Here is a 17,739-nt window from a genome sequence, read left to right on the forward strand (position 1 = left end):
CCAGCATATAGAAGACCTTGTGTATTGCATCAAAAAACAATTGTCTGGAATGTGGAGGTGAAATCTCAATTTCAGATGCTACATGTGACATACTTCAATACAGATTAGTGTAGTAGACACTTTCTTGGCACCTGTCTTCAGTTGGTTCAATCTGCAAAGACAGAAACAAAAATTATTTTACAGCAAAACAAGAAATCTTTAATTTTATGCATTTTATAGTAACTTTTTTAAACATAACAAACTGAATAGACTTAAAGTAAACATTTGCACCTGAATTCCGTCCGTCTTCGTCTGGATGAAAATGTCGAATAACAGGAACGCCACAGCGCGCTGCCGACGCTCTCGGGGATGAGCTTAGTGTCTTCACCTGAACGTATGCTGCTTACCTCTGAGACCAGAGTGATTATGAAGATCAGCCAGTCACTGTATCACGCTAAGGGGTCCGTGCATAATTTTTTTTAATTGAATAAATCTGTGAACAACAAAGTAACAAGTTCCTTTTGTTCTGTTCTTATCTCCGGGTGTCTTGGAAAGGTTTTTCCGAGTCTCGGTCCTTCACATCCAGACTAAGCAACAATTACAGAGATAGAGAACTAACTTTCACATTTGGAAACTTCAGACAGCGTGACCCCACCTGAGATCTCAATGCTTACCACCATGTTCTCTGACTTTTTTAAGAATCCCCTCCTGTATAATAATAATAATAACAACAATAATAATAATACAGCTATTATTAAATAATTTCATCAGCCGATTACAATAGTGAGAACTCACTTTGACCTGTTTCACCTCCTCTCTGGTCCCTGTCATTGCACCTTTTACTATTGGACAATGTGTTTTCACTTTGTAGAATGACATTTTAGGGGCCAAAAATTACTTTTCATTATTTATTTTAAGTCGGTCCCAGCTACACTGCTCTGATTCCCCAAATACTAGAGAAAAATAACCTCCAACGGTAATCAGTATTTTCTAGTCAAACGGCCAGTAGTTTGCCGTGACAGAGCTTTTACTTTATCCACCATTGCTTTTCATGTTTTAAGAATGTGCTCAAATTAACTTCGGCGTACAAAGGCTCAGGAACCTCCAAATCCTGAGTGATAGGTTCAGAATCGGTGATCGTCGCGGTTACGGGTGTAACCCCGGTTCTCGGAGCGAAGAGACTATCTAGAGATAGAGAACAGGTTCTTCTGAATGCAGCATGCAAGAAAGACTTGCTATTTGGAGCCCTACAGCACGAATCAAATGGTTGTCTGACATCCAGACCCTCCATATAAATTGTTCATACAAACAGGAAAATCGACGTAATTGCCCATTTTATTATCTAGTAAGCAATTACATTGTCGCCCAGTACCTTAACTGTTAACTGGTATCGAAAAACCGGTATTACTGTATCCAAGAAGTTGTCTTGGATATCCTAATCGCTTCTACGTAGCATATACATTCTCGTCAGTTTTTTCTTCTTCTACTACTTTTCTTCTGTAGCATTTAACGGCGGTTGGCGTTCTAGAAGGTGCATTACCGCCACCTACCCTACTGAAATCATGTTATACAACCCAAGTTGTAAATACAAACAGTACACCAGAGTCTCTCATTGTGCTCCCAGTCCATCAAATCGGCTTGCGTCAAATAACTGTTACTTTTCGTTTCCCGCCGGACTGCTTATCTGCCTGGACTTCCTGTCCCACCCGCATTTCGTGTCACTTCCGCGTGGCCAGTCAAGACTCATCCAGCGAGCCGACGTTATCCAAACGCTGTAAACAAAAGTTACTTAACGGTTTCGCCCCAGCGACACATTGAACAAAGAGAAATGCATATCAAAACAGGTGAGTTTCTTTAGCTTTTTGACGACTGTTACCGAAATACTTTATGTTCAGCGGTGTTTTAACCTATTACCACGGTGTTAGCATTGCTGCTAACGACCATAGCGGCCAGCCTGTCGCTTTGAATGGGGGTTACGAAACTTGGACTCCACGCTAGCTAGCTGTTAATTCTCGTCGTATGGTCTAATGAACCCATGTCATCCACGATAGCTGTCCTCGAAACGCCGCGTATCCACCTTTGCCATTGTGATGGAAGGTGAATAAAGTCGTCGATCTTAATTCTCCGCGCCATGCCGCTAGTCATGGCTAATTAAAGTTTGCTAACACAGGTGATAGCGCGTATTAATAGCTGCCTTGTTAGCAGCTAGCACCGTGTAACTTCCATGTATCATAATACATTGTCCCATCCAAAAAGCTACAAATACAGTTGCCGTTAGAGTTAGACGACGTACAACAGAAAAAAAATCTCTCAAAATGTCTCTCGTGATGAATGAAACTCTCCTCGACCTAGTAACGCGGCGCCTTGGAGAAGATTCGAGCTTCAGGCCAGCCGGTCCCGTAAACGCGCTTTTTATAGTGTGTACCTAATTCGTTGACCCATCAAGTTCAGTAATCCCAGTATAAAATACGGATGGTTGTAGGCAGTAATTGTCTAAATTAGTCGCTGGTTTATTTTTCGAATGCTGCTTTTTTGTGCTGACGTATATTAGGACATTTATGGGTAATGTTTTTTTTATATAATCTTTCATCATCAAATTATGAAAGGGAGATCACTAATTCAGTTAGCGACTTGCCTGGTGTTATGTCCCGGTCTTTGTGCTTATTGTGTTCAGGTGGTTTATAGAAAGATGTTAAACTAAATCATTCATAGATTACATTAAGATCTATGCTTAAGTTACAAACGATACAATGTCATTTCAGTGTTCCCTGCAGAAAACGAGGCTTTACTACTAGGTCACAATTTTGCAAGTTTTCCACAGTACAGGGAACGGTTGTGCCTCAATTTAACTACCACCAAAGGTTGCGCAAAGATTCTTTGAAGTAATTGTACTCCAAGTATAATATTATAAGCAATCAGAAGGTCTTTGACTGAGGTGTTAACACTGCTTTTCCAGGTACATGGGACGTCAGCAACACTGTATGTGAGTCGGATGCCCTGTGTGATCAAGCAGTAGTCCTCGTTTCAGCCACCAACTCGGAGCCACACATTCGCAACCGTCGCCTGTCTCCCGGCTCAGGAAACTGCGGTGGTGGGGGTGGAGGCTGCATCTCTGAAAGTGACCAGCGGCAGCTTTTACCTGAAGGCGACCTAATTGGACCTGTTCACACACACAGTTTGAGCTTTCGCAGGGAAAAGGAGCGCAAGGGTCAGCAGCACAAAGGGCGCAGCCTCCGTAGGGAAAGCCAGAAGAGTTTCAGTCGAGTTGGTGGCCCAACGAAAGTTAGCCAAAAGGAGAGGTGGGTGGAGGACAGTCTGTCGCTGCTTAAGCTCCCTCCTGCTTTCCCAGTGCAGGACAGCCCAGCCAAACTGCAGCCTGCTGTCAGCTACGCCTCCAAGGTGAAGGCGGGTGCAGGAAACGGAGGGCTGGATGAGGATCGGCCTGCCATCGGCGTGCTGCTACAAAACCAGTGGGGTCTAAGTTTTATTAGCGAGGCGAGGCCGGTCACAGAGGGTCCCACTGCTAATGTCCTCCCTACTCAGCACACAGACGCTAAGCAGTCAACAGATCCACAGTCCAACACAGTTCTCACAGTTCAGCCCCCCGAAGAAATGCCCGTTTTACTCGCTACCTCTGTCAACCCTGCCGCACATCCAGAGGACGACGAGAGCAACGGAAAGCTGTTGCTCAGCTGTCCCCATCTAGTGGAGGCATTCAACTATCACAATAGAGGTAAGGGCTGAGCGCAGCCAAGACATGCAATGTCAGGTGACACTTCTGTGCAAAGTCTCTAACAGTGAGATTTATTTATTTTCCCAGAATGGAATACTACCCGTAACAGACAGAAAAAAGGTGAGCTTATATATTTTGGAAACAACTTGTGTAATGTCTTGTTTTTTTTTGTTTTTTTTTTCCTTCAAATCGAGCTTTACATTTTAAGGCAATGTCATTTTGTTTTCTAGATCCAGATGGGGTTGTCTGGTACAAGGACAGCCAGGAGCACCCAGCCTAGCAGCACAAGAAGCCCAAAGTATATATAAATACATACAGTACACACCTACATGCACATGAAAACACGTAAAGTCGGACAACTTTGAGTCCCTTTCACACACTGCACTCAGGATGATGTCTTCACGCAAAGCCACACTGAGACACTTTGAACTAACTCCTTTGAGATCTTACAGCAATGGACTTAAACGCCTTACAGCCTGCCTTAAGTAATCTATATACAATATAAATAATCATGTTTTCAACACCTTGTTACTATTTTTAGCTTGTTCGCGTAGAGCTGTTCTGTGTTTTTCTTTTAAACATCTGACAAGCTGTAATTTAAATGCAACCCCCCCCCCCCCCCCCTTTTTTTTTTTTTTTTTTTTTTTTTTGAAAACTGCAATTTTATCAGACTCTGTCCTCTGTAAAGCGAGTGGTCAATCAAGCACTTTGTTTAAAAAAAAAAAAAAAAAAAATCTGTGACCAATTCCTGTGTGCAAGAAACCCTCACCAGAGTGATTTATTCCCCTGCCCCAAATTAGAAGCAGAGCAGTGTCTTATTCCTGCTCAAGTTTTATGGTTCATGTATGCAGAGAATTTCTGTATGTCTCTTCGGTTTAGAGGCACAATGGAGTTTACCCTTTACCAGTTCTTAATGCTGTGTTCCTTTTATTTGGTTGTCATCATATTAGTATTTGATTTTTGAGGACAATTTAAATAAAAATACACTGGAGAAATGTAAGTGAACAGTATTGCATAATAAAAATGAATAAACATCTTTTGCCTTTCTTTATCAAGTATACATTTATTACTATACAGAACCTGTTCTGGCCTTGTTTACTTTAGCACACTGCTCCTGTTAGGCATAATCAAAGACTGATCTAAATTCATAATGTGTTCAAATGTGAAAAAACAAGCCTGTTTTTAACAGCCATAGCTTGTCTGACAAAACCTAAACAAATATACAATAAATTAAATGTGAGACTAACATTCTGAGCTCTTCAGATGTGTTTACAGGTTGAACAGTAAGGAGTGTGCAGGACTCTGCATGAAAATTCTCAAATGCAACAGAGCTGTATCTATGTCAGAGGCTAGGAGTACTACACCCACTGTTACAACAGCTCCATTAGCGCCAAGATGGGTCTCCATCAATCAGTCTCGCCACGTCACCTCTACTTCATCTGTTCTGTACCTATGGAATGTTAAAGCTCACTGAGCAAAGAATGACAATGCAGAACATTCACTTCAGACATCCTGATTGTAATTTAGACAGACAACTGCATTCTGCTTCTTGCAATATTTGTGATAAATAAATAAGTGATAAATAAGTGATAAATAAGCTGTTATTGAGTAACTAATGCATTTACCTTTGTGTGATCCACGAGTCTTCAAGTTTGGTTACCTGACCTGACCTAAACATCTCCCAGCCAGCTTGAGCGATCATTGCTCCGTTGTCTATGCAGAATCTTTTGAATAAAAGGCAAATTGTTATAAGGATTGAACCTGCAATACTCAGCTCCTGACATCCACACTACCTTACCTTTCATCTGTGGCAAACAGCTTAGCACCTCGCTCCTTACACATCACCCCCATCATCTCCTGCAGACGCAGGTTACCTTTAAAAGGCCAAAACTTTTACAATACTTAAAATATCAATTTGCATACAAGTGTGGATTTATATTCTACATATATTCCACAAACTTTTTGTTAAAAAGTTTATTAGGTTAATCAGACCACATCACACATTATGGCTACTGCAAAGCTAAGAAAAAACTAATCAATTTACCAAAAAGAAAGACAAAAGCAAAAGCTTAAAAATCTCATATCAAAATATTTAAGGTCACAATATTTCAGGTTTGTTCTTTAAGCGTCCATCTTTGATGTACTTACAGCCAACGCCCCCAACGATTAGGACCTCCTGGGAGCCACAGTGAGCCATGGCCCTCTCTGTGATTTCCACCAGCATGGAAAACACTGTCTCCTGCAGGAAGTGCGTCATCAGTGCTGGCCAATACTGACTTTTCTACATGGAAGGGAGGGATAGCACTACGCAAAGCAATTTAATAACTGGTTCTGACCTGCAGAGAGAAACACAGGTCCTCTGCAGTACACTGATCCGAGCTCAGCATCTTATGAGCGGCTTCCTATTAATTAAGAGCAGGATTAATGTTTGCATAAAGAATGAGTTTCATGCCTGTGTATTCATCTGATGATTAGTGTTTTCAAAACACCTACTTCAATGTAAGATAAAATTCCAGAAAATGACACATCCATCCCTTTAACTGTGTAAGGCAGCTCCACATACTGAGTCCCTCTAAGAAGAAGCAAGAAATGCTAATGTTGGGCAGATAACACATTCCCAATCAGCTTTGTGATTAACAGTAGAACCTAATGTGTAATTATATTTTTGTGTGTAACATCACTCACTTCTTGGCCATCTGCTCTATGTTGTAGCCTGGACTGGGATCATTGGATATCTGGACACAAAGTTACACACTGATTAATCGTAACAATGCACCTGAACTAACTAACTGCTGTAATGAAGATAAAAATTAAACCTTTGATTTAACCTTAATAACTCGGGCGAACCTGTCCAAACAGTTGCCAACAGCGATGTCAATAGTCTCTCCAAATATTCGGTATCGCCGTTCTGAGTATGCAATAACCTGTAAATGAGCAAATGCACAAACACGTAAGAGTATTTTAGGACATTTATAACTATAACAGTAATACAGTAGTTAATGCAGTCGAGTTGAGACCCCTATACAAAAAACAAACCTGTGTATTCCCTCCACTAACATAAAGCACAGTGGGGTTGTTGGCTTTGGTGATAAGTCGGCCCATTTCGATGTGTCCGACACAGTGATTGACACCGAGGAGCGGCTTCCCCCAAAGCTGTGCCACCGTCCGGGCTACCAGAGCCACGGTCACCAGGGGGGCACCCATACCAGGGCCTAAAAGAAAAACAAAGTCAAAAAGTCCATGTTTGATAGAACACTATAGCCAGCATCACCTCAATTAAAGGGAAGCTTACCTTTGGTGTACGCAACACCATCAATGTCCGCAGGCTTCAGCCCTGCTTCCTCCAGGGCCTCCTTCAGGACAGTCAGGATGACAGCACGGTGGTGTCTGGCTGTGTCACTGGGCATGAACCCTGATAGGTTACCAAAATGCCATTAACTTCACACGCAAGGTTGTTAAGGTATGACCTAAATTATGCATGTTTTGGGATACACATTAATGCTACCACATTCACGTTTTTAGCAGACGCCTGACTTGCCTTGACCAGGGGGCGTGATGTAGGTCCGTCTAGGGTTGGAAAGCACTTCTCCGTCCCTGATGATGCCAATGCCGATCTTGTTGGCACTTCCCTCAAAGCCAATTATGACAGTCATTGCAGCTGAAAACAGTTTAATAGAAGTTTGATATAAACTTTAATCTGATCATTTATTTCCCACACTTAAGCGTACAATAGTTACACGGATTCACATTTTGATGCGCAAACTCGAGCACTGTACTGCACTTAGCTCTGGAGCTACCATGCTACACGTCATTAACATCGCCTCCCCCAGCCTGTACTTAATAATAGAACATACCAACCCCACTCTGTTGTCTCAGATAACTCACGTCCATATAAATTCACAAGAGACTTGTAGCCGATTAATTTTACCTCGTTTAACTGCTCAACGAGGAGGTGGTAAGGACCCAAACATTGGAGGCTGTAGCTTTTGCCTCCTCACAGCTTTTATTTACCTTGTAGACACATGGTACCTCGGTGTGCAGAGGGAAGGGCATCAAAGCAGCTACTGTCGCGTCCAGAGCAATTGCTTTTTACTAAAACATTTTTTTTTTGTTTTTAATCAGGCACGTATTGGGACAGTCGCTACGTACAACGAGCATGTGGTCAGGCAATCCGTGCCCCGCTTTGTGTAGAAGCTGAATTTTGGGGGGAGTGACTGAGAAGCAGCAGTTGTCTGATCATTGCATCCTGTCGTCAGAGCGCAAGTAATATTATTTGCATGTTTTCTGTCTGGGACTCGTTTTCCTGTTTGAAAGGGAACCGCGAACATTATTTAGCCACATTTGCATTTGTTGTTGGCAAAAATAAGTTGCAAAGGAAGTAAAGTTAGCCGATAGGTCACCCTCCATTGATTCTGCGTGCGGGCCGTCTCCTGCTGGCTCGATGCTCTTTGTCACGGATACAAAGCTAGCTAGCATAGCTTAGTAGCTCCTTAACCTGTTGTGTAACACGCAAATCTCCCTAAGTCGCGTCGGATATTCGCTTTGATTAGTTTGCATGCGTGTGGATCGTTATTGCATGCAGCGGATCACAGATTCATGTTTAGCGTAGTTTAGCATTTGGTATAATGTGTCACATCTTCCTCCACAGCGACTCGCATCAAAATAAATGCTTCCACTCGGTTTCAGAATTCATTTAGATCTTCAGAAACTCACTTCCTTGCAAACTCTTAAAAATACAGTGAAACTGATGGATTTTATTCTAAGGTGTGTACTATTTGGGATTAGGGCAGCTTCCGACAGGCCGATACTCCTGATGCGCGTCTGTACGGATGTTACTGAACATTTATGTTTGCGGAAGTCGTTATTCTGCAAGGAGAAAATAATCGATTCACCAGTAAATATAACGCATCCATTATACATAGGGCTCAGTACTAGTTTTATAGTTATCAGTTAATCTAATTGTCTCCCTAAAATAGCCATTGCAATTCATTAGATTTACCGTTGAAAAAAAGTTTTTTTAGCCACATGTTGTCATTCCCACAAAACTTTACCGGTTTCTATTTTTAAGTCATTTTTATTTTTTTTTATTTTGTCACACTCATCACTGATATAGCTTCTTTGCTTTTGCAGGGGTGTGTGCGCAGTTGTGTGTGCGTGTTGTGTGTCTGCGCAGTGTGTCGGCATTCAGAGCCAGTATGAAGAGAGGCAAGAAAGCAGAGGAGGCAGCGGCTGCAGACGGGGAAAATGACACGGGAGCCGGTAGAGTTTGTAGTAACAAATGTAAAGTAGCTTTAAAATGTATTCAAATTGCTGTTACTATTGTAATACAGGTTCAATTGTCCATTCACAGCTGCCACGAAGAAAGCAAAGAAGGCAAAGGAACCAGAGGCCCCGATACTGTACGAGGACCCTCCTGACAAAATGACCAGTAAAGACGAACGCAGCGCCAACATGAAGATAACGTCCTGGAACGTCGACGGTCTGAGGGCCTGGGTGAAAAAGAATGGCCTCGATGTGAGTTCAGCATGAACATTCGTTGGTTGCCATGTTGATGAAAGACCAGTTGAAAGTCAAAACCGATCATGAAAATTTCACTTCATGCCTTTTGTGTTCTCCAGTGGGTGCGGGAGGAGGATCCTGATGTCTTGTGCCTGCAAGAGACCAAGTGTTCAGAAAAGGCCCTACCTGCTGAGATCACCTCAATGCCCGAGTACCCTCACAAGTACTGGGCTGTGTCAGATGACAAGGAGGGTTACAGTGGGGTGGCCATGCTCTGCAAGACTGAACCCCTGAAAGTGACTTATGGCATTGGTGAGCAGTGTTTTAAGTTTCCGTTCCAATTGAAACAACCTGTGAAAACAGGCTTTGGAGCTTTCATAGATTTAGTTTCATCAAAGTCTGCTGCTTTCAACTCTCCAGGCAAAGAGGACCATGACAAAGAGGGCAGAGTCATCACTGCAGAGTTTCCCAGCTTCTATCTGGTGACGGCCTATGTGCCAAACTCCAGCAGAGGCCTTGTGCGGCTGGATTACCGCAAAACCTGGGACGTGGACTTCCGCGCGTACCTGAGCGAGCTCGACATGCAGAAGCCCCTGGTACTGTGCGGTGACCTCAACGTCGCGCACCAGGAGATCGACCTGAAGAACCCCAAGGGCAACAAGAAAAACGCAGGCTTCACCCCCGAGGAGAGGGAGGGCTTCAGCCAGCTGCTGGCGTCCGGCTTCGTCGACAGCTTCCGCGAGCTCTACCCCGACCAGGCCAACGCCTACACCTTCTGGACCTACATGATGAATGCCCGCGCAAAAAATGTGGGCTGGAGGCTTGATTACTTTGTGCTGTCCTCCTCTCTACTGCCAGGCCTGTGTGACAGCAAGATCCGCAACAAGGCCATGGGAAGCGACCACTGCCCCATCACTCTGCACTTAGCAGTGTAGGTCACTGTGTGGTCATGAAGGGTACTGCTTTGCATAGTCTACACTGGCTTCATAATACCATTCCAATGTGGCCTGACCTTTCGTGTGTGCTCCGTTAGTTAAAGCGACATTTACTGTATCCAGTCAAGGAAGTCTCTCACCAGAGGGGTTCACTCGTCCAGTAGATCAGTGGTACATTTCACGTAAATGTGATGAAATTACACACACAAAGTCCCCTTCCTGTAGCTGAAGTTTATACACCCAATTCATTCTTTCAATTCTAAAATATACAAATAAAACACTATATACTAAAACATGTTCAGCTGATCTGAGTGTGGCTCCTCCTTACTTGTTCACCTTAGACACATTGGTGCTTTTTTTCCCAGTTTAAGCTACTGCTGTTAAAAGAATGTATCAGTTGTGAGAATGTTTTCCAAACAAATGTTACATTTCTGTAAAACCTGCCCAATGTCTCAATTAAAGTCTGTTTATGTAAAACTCTTGTTTATACAATTATTTCACGTCATTAGGAAGCCTGTTCTACCTTGCACTTCATGATAGATACAGCCACAATGAGCCTCCAGTTGTCCCAGTCGAAAGCGTCACTTCATCATGTGTGTTCGCTGATGCATTTTGAGATTGTACGACTGCCTGAATCCCTTTCCACACTCCCCACACAGGTACGGTCTTTCCCCTGAATGCGTTAGCTGGTGTCTTTTCAGGCGGTTGGCGCTGAGGAAGCTCTTGTCACACTCACTGCACGTGTAGGGCCGCGCTCCGGTGTGGTACCGCAAGTGTATGGTTAGGTAGCAGGACTGGGTGAATCTCTTTCCACAGTGGGGGCACTGGAAGGGCTTGTGGCCCGTGTGAAAACGCTCGTGCTTCAAAAGCTCGGCGTGGGAAAAGAAACCCTTCCCGCAGTCGGAGCAGAGGTAAGGCCTCTCGCCCGAATGAGTGAGCTCATGTCTTATCAGCGTCGCCTTATACACAAAAGTCTTCTCGCACTGCGAGCAGCTGAAGACATTTTCCCTGGTGTGGCAGCGCTCATGCTTCTTCATGTTGCGCTCCCGCTTGAAGCTCTTGCCGCAGTGGGAGCACATGAACGGCATTTCCTCGGAGTGGATCTTCATGTGGTTCAGCAGACCCCCCTTGTAGAGGAATCCTTTTCCGCACTGCGCGCACATGTGCGGCCGCTCTTTCTGATGAATGCGCTGGTGCGCCGCCAGAGCCGATCTGTAGGCAAAGCTCTTGCCGCAGTTGCAGGCGTGATCTTTTTTCTCCTGGTGACTTTGGAGGTGCCTGCCGAGATAGCTGGCACAGCTGAAGCTCAGGTTACAGCGAGGACATTTATATGAATGCTCCAACTTGTCCTCATCCTCGCTGTGGGTCTTTAGATGCCTGACCAGTGCTGACTTCCAGGCGAATGCCCGTCCACACTCAGAACACAGATACTCGCCGTTCTTCATGTGGGTGCTTTGGTGCTCCCTCTGAGCCATCAGGGATTTAAAGAACTCGCCACAGATCAAGCATTCATATTTACGTCCAGACTTGTGCGTCTGCTTGTGCCTCTCCAATGACTGCTTGAAGGAGAAGCGCCGCCCACACGAAGAACACACAAAGGGCTGCTCACCCGTGTGGATGAGCTGGTGTGCTTTCAGTAAGGACTGGAACTTGAAGCTTCTTTCACAGTCTGAACAACTGAAACTTTTTTCTTGCTCTTCCGGAGGCTGCAGACATGGGTTGTCTTCTTTCGTCTCAACAGAGTGAACGCTGTCAATGTGCTTCTGGGCCCATGCTTCTTCTGAATGGTGAAAGGAGCACTTTGGACAGGAGAAAGCAGCCGATGACCCGTCTGCAACAGAACCTTCTATGAGAAACTAGAACTAGTCACAATTTCTCACTATCTCAGTGATGAAGTGCATCTCAAAACATATCTTGATGTGGCATATTTTATTTTAGAATTATGCTACTGAAATGTGGTCCAATGGGAAAATTGAACAATTCCACCTACTTTCCTTGCTGTCTTTGACCACTGGTGACCCATAGGAGTGCTCAGCACTGTTAGGAAAGGAAAAATTAGTAATTAGTCTTACTAATGGCATTTAAATATTTTCTATTTCTATTTAGCAAATCTGTAAAGCAATTAAACAAGGAAAACCAAAACTAAGGAACTCAGAAGTGTTGGTAAAGATGTTTTACCTGGCAAAAGGTAAAAGCTTAAGCTTGGGTGGGTTCGCCTTAGTGACTTCTTTTTTTCGATTAGAGGCTATCCGCTTCTGGAAATTGATCACCTGGACCTTCATGGTCGGTTTGCGTAGTCGCCCACTTGTACGAACGGTAACCACAGAAATGGGCTCCTTGTCGAGGTCAGGTACGAGACCTCCAGGCGCAGAGGAGGTGCAGTTGCTGCTTTGAGCGTCTATGTCAGCTGGGTCGCCATTGTCATCCACCTGTACTAGGCAAATTGGTTCAACAGGTTCAACAGGAGCCGCATTCTCATGATTATCGCACAGGACCACCTCTTGTCCGTTCTCATGGTTCTCTGTATTATTGTTTGTGTGCTGATTTTCTGTGTGAGTTTTTAGGTGCCTTGCATATGGCAGCTCCCAGCTGAACGTCTTATTACACTGCTGACAGGCGTAAACTCCATCTTCCATGTGCATTTGCTTGTGCTCCGTGCGGGCTGACAGGGAACGGAAGGTCTCCCCACAGAGGGCGCAGACATACCTGCGTCCAGTTTTGTGCGTGTGTCTGTGCCTGTCAAGGGATTGCCTGAAGGAGAAACAACGGCCGCATTCTTCGCACCGGTGGGGGCGTTCCCCCGTGTGGATGACCCTGTGGGCGATTAATGAAGAGGCAAATTTAAATTTCTTCTCACAGTCTTGGCAGTCATGGGGCCCTACAGAGACTCTGAGTTGAGAGGAAGCAGCGACTTTGCCGCTGTTAACCTCTGGGTGGATGACGTCCATGGAAACTATCTCAGTTTGTTCTTGTGCTATTTCTGCATTCTCTTGCCTTATTGTTTCTTCAGTTATTACTGGTGTATCAGCCTTTTTACTATCCGTTCTTTCATAGAAGCTTTCTCCCATTACAACCTCAATCTCTGTGCTTGCACCCAATTCAACCTCAGCGTAGTCTGTCACTGCAATTATTTCAGCTACATCATCCACAAATGAAACAGCATGTGTGCCCACATTCCCAACATCAAGTGACTCTGATTGGCTGAATTGATAAGTAGTTTTTGACACTCTGTGTAGAGGCTTTGCAGAGAGGGAGGAAATAATACTGTCGCCCATGCTGGATGGTGGAACTGCAGAAAAAAAACAAGAGCATTCATGAGTTATTGTAACATCAGACTTCAAGACAGTGATTCAGTGATTTAGACAGTGACTCACAGTGTTGCTCTAAATGCCCATGGTTTTTGTGGTGCTGTAGCAAATTCTTCAGGTCTGTAGGTTTAGACAGTGACTGCACACAGTCCTCCAGCATAGAACATTCAACTCCAAGCCATGAAACAGTCTGGGAGAGATGTATGAAAACAGTTACTGATCTAGAGGCCTTATCATTACAATTTACCCACACTGGGTTGTATTATTAACCAATTATGAAAGGACTGATGGAATTCATCTTAGATATACAGTATCCCCAGTATACAACTTCTTTGGAAATATTCTTATGAGTGGCAAAAGTACTGCCAAGGTTGGTTTTTATGTGAATTATTTCTTTGTTTTCTTGAATGTTTAATATTCACCTGTTCCAGGTCAGGAATTGGCAACAGCTGGGCCAGGCGAGACAGAAACTCCCAGAACAGTGTACACAGGTCACTGGCATACTGAGCTCCAAACACAGCAGGAAAATCCTCCTATAAAGAAATAAGTACCATTCTTATTCATCAGTACCAACTGTTACTGATGTGCAAAAACAAAACTGGCAAATATTTCAGCTGGTTAGTGAAAATTTTATAAATATTGCTGTCTTATGCTACAATTCATTACGATGCTACAACAAATTTAAACGTGCCTAAAAGCCATTTCATATCATATCACATCATATCACTTTTACCACTAGCACCCCAGGGTTTTTGACCTACACTGCTAAAAAGGAAAGTAGGTTTACGCATGAGGTGTAGATAATATCTTATTACAAGAAAAAACTCTTCTCTCGCTTCTGGATTTTCAAGCAGAGTCTGAATTAGCTCCAGAAAGTGATCTGTTGCTTCTTCCTTTTCTGTTTCTTCCATCTGCAATACACACAAGTGACGCTAATCAATTTGTAGTTCAATCAACAACAACGTTATTTTAAATAAATAAATGCTGACCTAAAACTAAAAACTAAAAATTAAACACTATAAACATTTTCAACTCTTAAAATTTGGATAATGTAGCTATTTGAGAGTCACTACATTAGAGCTACTGTACCTTGGAGGGATATTTAATCTTGTCCAAGTAACACAAAACAAAACCAGGCTCCACAGACTCATTTCGGCATAACTCAAGGATATACTGCCAAAATAAAGAATAAGAAAGACACTGAACAAAACTGAATATCCCAATATCCCAGTGCATCCCTTATGGCATCAAGATATACTCACTCTCGCTCTTAATCCCAGGTTAAGATGTGTCCTGTGCTTGTACATAAGGAGCTCGGGGACCATGTCCATAACAAAAGAGACAAATTCTGCCACTTTCCAGTAATTGCCGACATCTTGTGTCTTGACAACCTGCCACATTGAGGCTGTCATAAGTTGGAGAGGTGGAACCAAAAGGCGCAGTGATGCCAGAGGTAAGGGAACATCTACAAAGAACAGAACACACTCCGATTCAAGCAAAATAAAATCATAAACAAACCGGTCTCCAAATGGCATACAATAATCTAAATAATAACAGGGTATAAAGTAAATTATACTGGATTAGATAACCTACATATTGATGACTATAGTGTTCAACTTTACCATTAGTTAACGTGACGTGTTTTGAATGCAGCCAGTATTGGATCAGTGCTTATTCAATAAGTACAATTTCTTTCTTAGACTAACGTTTGCGTTTTGCTGGCTATACACTAATCCGACACACACATAATATACATGCACAGTGACACAATACAGTACATGCTTGCTGGGCTATCTTACTAGCATAAAAAAGTCAACGTTGCCTAAGCTAATCTCTTAGCATGTTATCATTATTTCGTTCACTGTCAGCCGACTCACCAACCTTTGGAAATGACAGTGAAAGCACCCGTGTCCATTTTCTCGTACTGGTGTTATAAAGTTTTGACTGGCCTTTGCTAGTTAGCAGCTAACAGCTACTAAATCACAGTTGACTCCTACTATTGATTTATGAATTTATAGACATTTAGACCAACATTATAGTAGTAGCTGCAAAACATGTAGACGAGGAGACGCATTAGAGCGTTATAGCGTTAGATAAACAAGTCAAATGTGGTGTACTTAGATTGGGTCCTTCTTCTTCTGGCGTTAGGCAAATAACTATCAGAGACGGCTTTAATTCTTCTTCGTCTCTATTTACATTGAACCCACGCGATGATTGTGTTGTTGCTGCCACCTTGTGGACATATTTCACATCTGCACTGAAATAAAAACACTGGTAAAAATACATTATCAACTATTATTACAGTTTTTTCTCAGATACAGTACAATTCTCAGATCAGAATGAAATACTCAAAACTATTTGTTCAATCACATCATGATGTCACTTGTGCACATCATATAAGTAGTTTCTCACTTCTTTGAACAAGTTGCAACTGCTTTGGTACATGCATTCAAATAATTATGTACAATTTCCTGCTATTTGCTATATTATCAATTGTTTATCTCATGTTGATCAAAATGTATTATATAGTTCACTGTGCAATAGTCTTACTCCTCAAAACATCTAGTCATTACTTCATTGTCTAAGTCTATAATAACTGCAAAATGGTTGACCAAGTTGTCATATTGTAACAAAAATATTTCTATACATGTTTTTTTCTAAGTCTTTCCTGAATTGGTAAATTGCTCTCAGGTGACTTGACTTTCTATAACAAAGGTGCATTCCTTAACCCTATTGAGGAACTTTTTGTCAGCATGGAGATGGAAAGTTTATGATCGCCAGGCACACACACATGACCCTCCAGCGTGTGATGACATCACAGCAGACACCTGCAGAGGCTGGAAAAGACACTCTAAAAGATTCTTTTACAGAATATTGTCCTATCCTACAGCACTGCTTGTACTGTTTTACAGAATATTGTCCTATCTTTTTTTTCGTTGTGTTACTGTTTGCAGTGGGTTTTTTTCTACATTGTATGACATGATCTGTCAACAATTTACAATACTTGTACTTGACTGTCTTGTTCATAAACAATGACACAAGGATTAGAGATTCGAATGGCACTGACATGTTCAATGACATAAAAACTTAGATTTGAGAGATGAACTAAAGATTTTGAGCAAGTTACAGGCTTTTGCAAGAAATCCATAGTGTTTTGCTGTTTGTACAAATTGTTTTAAGAAATGCACACATATTTGCAACATCAATTCTGATCTGAGAATTGTGCTAAAGCAACTGAGAAAAACTGTTTTATTACAGCATTTAATCGTAAAAGTGCCTGTTCTAAAATTTACTTCAAACGACCATTTAATTCAATTAAATATTAAAAAATAAAATTAAATAAAGACTATTGTAGTTTCTTCAGAAGTCTAACAGAAGTATATACTGTAAGAACTGTACACTACGCAATTCCAAGTGACTGGGTCTAAGTCTGTAAGCTCCAGTCTTCATGGAGGCCTCTACCGGGTCGTGGACGGTACCAGCAGCATGTTTCTCCTGAATTCTGACTCTTCAGGCAATGCTTCCTGTTACAACTTGCGCTGGTCCTGCTTAGCTTGAGTGTGCAGGATGTGTTGCTGCTAGGCTCAGGTCCCACAGTGGCCTGCGTAGGTTTGAAACACCAGGAACACCCTGAAAATAATATTTTATAGACACTAGATTCAGTGTATTATTTGGCACAAAATCTAACAAGTCTCACTGTTTATGTTAATGTATCACTAGTGTGATTAAGAGTGTTTATTTTAAATGTATTATTTTAAATATTTTAAAACACACTGACCTGTGTCTTCTGTAAGTGGTTTACAGTCATTTTTTTTGTCTAGTTCAGCATTTCAGGTTGTCCTTATTTCGGTTTCTCTAGTTTCAAAAGCAAGAACCTTGATCTGCATGCATCACAGAATGAAAGTAATAATAGCGTGACAAGCCGTGCAGTGTGTCTTTCAAATTCACCCCCATATCGGTCTGTTGCATACGTCATTGGAATAGACGATAAGGTTAAATTGTTTCAACACATGTGGCACGCAAATAAGTGCACCACAACAAAAAAAAAGCAAACACAACATGTGCTCTAAATAAAGGATGCAGGAATCGTGTGATGCAAGGATGGCCCTCTGAGTTTATGTCTACTCAAAACTCAAACTGCTCCTGTGAAATTAGCACATGTTAATGGACAGACATGTGTAATGTTTGATTATATAATCTGGGGAGGGAAGCGATATGGCATCTGTCCCAGAGCTGCTCTTGGATATTTTGACCAACAGCTAAGAATCCTCCAGTGGTTTCTTTA

General features: G+C 42.4%; 4 protein-coding genes across 12 annotated transcripts; 2 read left to right on the forward strand and 2 right to left on the reverse strand.

The window, feature by feature from the left end:
* Positions 1-1,665: 1,665 nt before the first annotated feature.
* si:ch211-214j24.10 (uncharacterized protein LOC558894 homolog) lies at positions 1,666-4,748 on the forward strand. The gene is made up of 4 exons (XM_029160504.3): positions 1,666-1,823; positions 2,936-3,712; positions 3,800-3,832; positions 3,943-4,748. Exons 1-4 carry the CDS (start codon positions 1,808-1,810, stop codon positions 3,990-3,992), a joined length of 876 nt encoding a protein of 291 aa, XP_029016337.1. The 5' UTR covers positions 1,666-1,807; the 3' UTR covers positions 3,993-4,748.
* osgep (O-sialoglycoprotein endopeptidase) lies at positions 4,430-7,857 on the reverse strand. Of its 7 annotated transcripts, none has more exons than XM_029160485.3 (12): positions 7,724-7,857; positions 7,251-7,370; positions 7,005-7,124; positions 6,749-6,924; positions 6,529-6,636; positions 6,398-6,447; positions 6,206-6,284; positions 6,049-6,114; positions 5,861-5,951; positions 5,511-5,586; positions 5,338-5,436; positions 4,430-5,162 (listed from the first exon to the last, which is right to left on the reverse strand). In XM_029160485.3, the coding sequence occupies exons 1-12, from the start codon at positions 7,734-7,736 to the stop codon at positions 5,123-5,125; spliced, it is 1,038 nt and encodes a 345-aa protein (XP_029016318.1). In that variant the 5' UTR covers positions 7,737-7,857; the 3' UTR covers positions 4,430-5,122. The 7 variants fall into 7 exon arrangements, with proteins under 7 accessions (XP_029016318.1, XP_029016321.1, XP_029016317.1 ...); XM_029160488.3 differs by having other exon boundaries at positions 7,641-7,766; XM_029160484.3 differs by lacking the exon at positions 7,724-7,857 and adding an exon at positions 7,567-7,699 and having other exon boundaries at positions 6,541-6,636.
* apex1 (APEX nuclease (multifunctional DNA repair enzyme) 1) lies at positions 7,836-10,623 on the forward strand. Of its 2 annotated transcripts, none has more exons than XM_029160498.3 (5): positions 7,836-7,975; positions 8,843-8,992; positions 9,063-9,226; positions 9,331-9,523; positions 9,632-10,623. In XM_029160498.3, exons 2-5 carry the CDS (start codon positions 8,908-8,910, stop codon positions 10,144-10,146), a joined length of 957 nt encoding a protein of 318 aa, XP_029016331.1. In that variant the 5' UTR covers positions 7,836-7,975; positions 8,843-8,907; the 3' UTR covers positions 10,147-10,623. The 2 variants fall into 2 exon arrangements, with proteins under 2 accessions (XP_029016331.1, XP_029016333.1); XM_029160500.3 differs by having other exon boundaries at positions 8,843-8,971.
* LOC114861304 (zinc finger protein 585B-like) lies at positions 10,363-15,618 on the reverse strand. 2 transcript variants are annotated; one of them, XM_029160371.3, is made up of 9 exons: positions 15,336-15,618; positions 14,717-14,919; positions 14,544-14,627; positions 14,270-14,365; positions 13,877-13,987; positions 13,521-13,644; positions 12,325-13,435; positions 12,137-12,183; positions 10,363-11,977 (listed from the first exon to the last, which is right to left on the reverse strand). In XM_029160371.3, exons 1-9 carry the CDS (start codon positions 15,367-15,369, stop codon positions 10,728-10,730), a joined length of 3,060 nt encoding a protein of 1,019 aa, XP_029016204.1. In that variant the 5' UTR covers positions 15,370-15,618; the 3' UTR covers positions 10,363-10,727. The 2 variants fall into 2 exon arrangements, with proteins under 2 accessions (XP_029016204.1, XP_029016203.1); XM_029160370.3 differs by having other exon boundaries at positions 14,216-14,365.
* Between the last annotated feature and the right edge of the window lie 2,121 nt (positions 15,619-17,739).

Source organism: Betta splendens, chromosome 9 (assembly GCF_900634795.4).
Source record: "Betta splendens chromosome 9, fBetSpl5.4, whole genome shotgun sequence".
Lineage (NCBI taxonomy): Eukaryota > Metazoa > Chordata > Actinopteri > Anabantiformes > Osphronemidae > Betta > Betta splendens.